Below are 6,000 nucleotides of genomic sequence, written 5' to 3'. Positions count from 1 at the left end.
CCCTCCCCGCTGCGGACCCCTCGACCGGAATTCGGCCCTGAGGGCGGGAGGGGGGGGCGGTTTGTGAGGCGTGTTCTTAGATCCTGGGCCAGGAATCGGGCCGAAGTGAGCAAGGGTGCTGGGGCAGGCCAAGGTCACAAGCAGCTGGCCGAGATCAGGCTGAGGTCACTTTAGGACGCGGGCCCAGTCTGGAAGGCCGGAGAGGGGAGCGGGCCTGGGCGCCCCCCCCGGGGAAGCGCCCAGTCCCAAGCCGGCAGCGAGCCCGCCCCGTCGCCCCCCACGCTCGGCACCAGGTGCCTGTGCTGCTCGGAGGAGTGGGAGCGCAGCCCTGCTCCCAAGGTCGGCAGGAAGCGGGGGCCCGGCCGGGGCGGGGGCCCGGGTGCGAAGGCTGCTCCCGCGCTGCCCGGCCCGCGCCCGGAGCCTCCCAGCGGTGACCTTCACCGGGCTGCGGGTCCGCGCGGCGGCCAGGGTTAAGACCAGCTCTCACCTGGGGTGTTCGCAGTGGGAGCTGCCCGGGCCGCGCACCGCTCAGCAGACCCCGGGACCGCGCGCCCGGCAGCCCCGCGCCCCGCGGGCCCAGCACTGACCCGCGAAGCGAGGCCACCGCCGCTGCCGCCATATTGCCCCTCTTCAGCGCGGCCGCCGCTACCGTGGGCCTCTGCGGCGCCGAAAGAGCTTAAACATCGCGAGAACCGGGTAGCGTGGGAGGGCGCGGGGCGGGGCCGAGGCGGGGCTCTGTCAGTCAGGGCCGGGCACCGCCTCGCCGCGCTACTCCGGTCGTCGTGGAAACCAGCGGTTGGGCGGGTCCTCGTTGCGTCTCTCTGTTGCCGTGACAACTCCCAACAACCCTGGTTTCCCTGATCCCGCCGCTGGTCTCCGGGGCTCAGCGGTGCTGCGCCCCCCACGCCCGGACGCCCCCAACCCGGAATCCACCGCTTTTCGAAGGCATCGCACGCTTTCGTCCAGCAACATTTCCAGACCTGGCGCGGTGGCAGAACACCCTCACTGCAAAGCACTGATATTACTTAACCAGTCAGGTGATCCCCTGGAAGGCCCCTCTTGCCGAGCCCACTCAACTTGCCCAGTGCTAGTAGCCTATTCCCCGAGGCTGTTGAAGGCAATTACTGGCAAGTGTTGTAGTTTCAAAGCTGTAATCTCCCTGAGGCAATGGAGAACAGCTGGGGCAAATAACAGACTAACCAAAAAGCTTAAAAGGAAGAACTGGGGAATACATTGTCCACAGGGGCGTTGAAAAGCCCCACAAATTTCCGGAATACAGATGGTCAAAAACATAAGTAGGGCTGTGCATATACTCATGAAAGACCTGACCTTGAGTCTCTGTGCACAGGTGAAGCCTAAAGCAGAGTTGTAAACTGCCTGGCTGAATTCCGAGAGCATGTCCCACATACACACAGAGCCACTTGCGAATGACAGAGATTTATTGGTTCCAGACACTTAAGGAAATTTCTGTCCAATCATTTATCTGACCACTAAGCTAACCAGGTAGAGACTTCAGTGGCTACCCATGACAAATAATAGACTTGACAGAATTAGTTCAGAAAAGCCAATACACAAACACAACTACCATAGCAGGAACAGCAACAAAACCTGGAATCTGATTTCCAGAAATGCCACATTATATCAATTAAAATGTCTAGTTTTCAACAAAAAAATTATGAGACATCCAAAGAAACAAGGTCTGGCCTATAAATAGGGAAAAAAGAACCAATCAATAGAAACTATCTCTGGGGAATCTTAACTATTTAAATATGTTTGGGGGGGATAAACTGGAAGATTGAGATTGACATATACATACTACTATGTATAAAATAGATAATTAATGAGGACTGAGGACCTACTGTATAGCACAGGGAACTCTACTCAATCCTCTGTAATGACCTATACGGGAAAAGAATCTACAAAAGAGTGGGTATGTGTATATGTATAACTGATTCACTTTGCTGTGCAGCAGAAACTAACACAATACTGTAAATCAACTATACTCCAATAAAAATTTAAAAAATAATAAAAAATTTTAATAAAAAACAATTAAATTTAAAAATATGTTCAAAGAGCTAAAGGAAACCATTATGTCTAAAGAACTAGAGGAAAGTATGAGAATAATATCTCATCAAATAGAGAATGTCAGTAAAAAGAAATCATAAACAGGATCCAAATGGAAATTATGCAGTTGAAATGTACAATAATGGAATTGAAAATTTTTACTTATGGGGTTCTACTGCAGATTTGAGCAGGTAGAAGAAAGAATTAGCAAACTTGAAGTTAGGTCGGTTGAGATTGTCTGGTCTGCAAAACAGAAAAAAAAAAAATAGAAAAATTAACAGCGCCTCAGAGACCTGTGGGACACCATTAAGCACACCAACCTATACAAAATTCTCAGAAGCAGAGGAGAAAGAGGGGCAAAAAGAATATTTGAAGAAATTGTGACTGAAAACTTTCCAAATTTGATGAAAAACATGGATCTATGCATCCAGGAAGTTTAAAAACTCCAAGCAGGATGAAGTAAAAGAGGTCCACACCTGTACACATTATACATTGTTGAAAAGCAAAGAAAAGGAATCTTGAAAGCAGCAAGAGAGAAGTGACTCATCACATATAAGTGGTCCTCAATCAAATTAACAGAAGATTTCATACCAGAAACCATGGAGGCCAGAAGGCGGTGGTATGACATATTCCAAGTGCTGAAAGAACAAACTTGCCAACCGAGAATTCTATATCTGTCAAAATCATCTCTCAAAACAAGGGGGCAGGGACTTCCTTGGCGGCACAGTGGTTAAGAATCTGCCTGCCAACCCAGGGGACATGGGTTCAAGCCCTGGTCCAGGAAGATCTCACTTGCCACGGGGCAACTAAGCCCATGCGCCACAACTAAGATCTCACAAGCTGTGTGGTGAGGCCAAAAAAAAAATCTATGGGTATAGACACAATATATGAGGTGGAATATGTGGCAATAAATGAAGAAGGGGTAAACAGCTATACAGGAGCAACATCTTTTAATACAGTTTAAATTAATGTAATTTTAATCTAAATCAGATTGTTACAAATTAAGATGTCAGTTGTAATCCCAAGGGTAACCACTAAGAAAATAACTCAAAAAATGTAGTCAAAGAAATAACAAAGGAATTAAAGTTGTTCACTGGAAAATAACACACACACACACACACACACACACACACATACACACACACAAAGACAATAATGAAGAAATTGGGGGCAAAAAAGACATAAGACACATAGCAAATATCAAGATAGCAGGTATAAATTGTACTATACCATTAATTACATTAAATGTAAATGGATTAAAGTCTCCAGTTAAAGGGAAGAGATTGGTACAGTAGATTTTTCTTTTTAAAGTCATGGTCCAACTATATAATGCCTATAAGAAACACACTTTATATTCAAAGACACAAATAGAAAGTAAAATTTGGAAAAAAGGACACTTCATCAACAGTAACCAAAACAGAGCTGGAGGGGCTATACTAATATCAGACAATATAAACTTTAAGACAAATGTTTATATTAGAGTTAAAGAAGGACATTTTATAATGAAAAAAGGATCAATTCATCAAGAAGAAATGACAGCTAAAAAGATATATTTGCCTAACACAGCCCCAAAATACATGAAGCAAAACTGGACAGAATTGAAAGGAGAAATAGAAAATTTAACATAACAGTTGGAGACTTCAGTACCCCACTTTCAGTAATGGATAGAACAGCTAGACAGAATATCAGCAGGGAAAGAGAAGACTTGAACAACACAATAAGCCAACTAGACGTAACGGGCAGCAATGAAACACTCCAACAACAGAAGAGTACATATTCTTCCCAAGTGCACATGGAATATTCTTCAGGATAGGTCATACGTTAGGCAATAAAACAAGTCTCAATAAATTTAAGAGTAGTAAAAGCATACAAAGTATGTTTTCTGACTACAACAGAATGAAATTAGAAATCAATAACAGAAGGAGAGTAGGGAAATTCACAAGTATGTGAAAATTAAATGACATACTCCTAAATAAACAATTAGTCAAAGAAGAAATAACAGGGAGGGACTTCCCTGGTGGCTCAGTGGTTTAGAATCTGCCTGCCAATGCAGAGGACACGGGTTCAATCCCTGGCCCGGGAAGATCCCACATGCTGCAAAGCAACTAAGCCCATGAGCCACAACTACTGAGGCTGCACTCTAGAGCCCGTGGGTCACAACTACTGAAGCCCATGCGTCTAGAGCCTGTGCTCTGCAACAAGGAAAGCCAAGGCAATGAGAAGCCGCGCACCACAATGAAGAGTAGCTCCTACTCACAACAGCTAGAGAAAAGCCCGTGTGCAGCACCGAAGACCCAACACAGCCAAAAATAAAAATTAAATTAAAAAAAAAAATCACAGGGAAAATTAGAAGATACTCTGAGGTGAATAAAAACAAAAACACAACATACTAAAACTTAGCACCATCAAGAGAGCTGCTAAGAGGGAAATTTAGAGCTTTAAATTACTGTATTAAAAAAATAAGATCTTAAATAAATAAGCTAACATTCTAACTTCAAAAACTACAAAAAGTAGACAATCTAAACCCAAAGTAAGCAGAAGGAAGGAAATAATAAAGATTAGAGCAGAAACAATTGAAACAGAGAATAGAAAAACAACAGAGAAAATAAACTAAAAGTTGATTCTTTAAAAAGATCAATGAAAATGACACACCTGTAGCTTGACTCACTAAGATAAAAAGACTCAAATTGCTAAAATTAGAAATGAAGAAAGTGACATTACTACCAACCTTACTGAAATAAAAATGATTATAAGGTAACACCATAAATAATTTATGCCCCCAAATTAGATGATCTATATGAAATGGCCAGATTCCTAGAAAGATACAAACTGCCAAAACTGACTCAAGAAGAAGTAGAAAATCTAAATAGACCGATAACAAGTAAAGAAACTGAACTAGTAATTAAATAACAACAACAACTTCCCAGAAAGAAAAGCCCAGGATGAGATGGCTTCACTGGTGAATTCTACCAAAATTAAGGAAGACTTAACTCCAGTACTTCACAAACTCCTCCAAAAAATAGAAGATGAGGGAATACTTCCCAACTCATTATTTGAGATCAGTATTACCCTGACACTAAAACTAGACAACATATCATAGGAAAGAAAGCTACAGGCCAATATCCTATATGAATATAGATAACAAAAATCCTCAACAAAATATTAGCAAACTCAACCCAATGCTTGAAAAATGCAGTACATCTTTTTCCCAGTGGGATTTATCTTAGTAATGTAAACATCAATCAATGTATAAAAAACACTCAATATAACACATAATAGTAATAAAGGGGAAAGGACCACATTTGATCATTACAATAGACACAGAAAAAGCTTTTGAAAAAAAATCCGACACATTTTCGTGATGAAAACCTCAAAAAAACAGGAATACAGGGCAACTTCCTCAACCTGATAAAGGACATCTATGAAAACCTCATGGCTAATATACTCAATGGTGCAAGACTGAAAGCTTTCCTAGTAAGATAAGAAGGAAGAGAAGGATGTTGGTTCTTGCCACTTCTATTCAGCATTATATAGGAGGGTCTATCCAGGACAATTAGGCAGGAATATAAAATAAAAAGCATCTAAATTTGAAAGGAAGAAATGAAATTATATTTGCAGATAACATGAATTACATACAACTGACCCATGAACAACATGGGTTTGAACTGCACAGGTCCACTTATACTCAGATTTTTGTTGCTAAATACACATTACAGTACTACACCATCTGCAGTTGGTTGACTCTGAGGATTTGGAACTGCAGATACGGAGGGCTGACTGTAGAGTTATAGGTGGATTTTCAACTTTGCAGAGGGTCGGCGCCCCTAACCCCTGCATTGTTCAAGGGTCAACTGTGAAATCCTAAGGAACACACAAACTATTGATATTAGAGGTAATGGATGAGTTCATCAAGTTTGACTGAAGATCAATATACAG

At 42.6% G+C, this 6,000-nt stretch overlaps 1 protein-coding gene across 1 annotated transcript in view; it reads right to left on the bottom strand.

The window, feature by feature from the left end:
- The window catches only part of CYC1 (cytochrome c1), a 2,455-nt gene extending 1,800 nt beyond the window's left edge, over positions 1–655 (bottom strand). The window contains exon 1 of the mRNA XM_024741170.1: positions 488–655. Within this exon, the coding sequence (XP_024596938.1) occupies positions 488–619 (132 nt within the window). The 5' untranslated portion in view covers positions 620–655. The remainder of the gene's footprint in view (positions 1–487) is intronic.
- Positions 656–6,000: the final 5,345 nt, after the last annotated feature.

The sequence above is a fragment of the Neophocaena asiaeorientalis genome, unplaced genomic scaffold, assembly GCF_003031525.2.
Source record: "Neophocaena asiaeorientalis asiaeorientalis breed wild unplaced genomic scaffold, Neophocaena_asiaeorientalis_V1.1 scaffold177, whole genome shotgun sequence".
Classification (NCBI taxonomy): Eukaryota; Metazoa; Chordata; class Mammalia; order Artiodactyla; family Phocoenidae; genus Neophocaena; species Neophocaena asiaeorientalis.
Note: the sequence above shows the minus strand (reverse complement) of the source record. Positions and strands in the feature narration are given on the sequence as shown.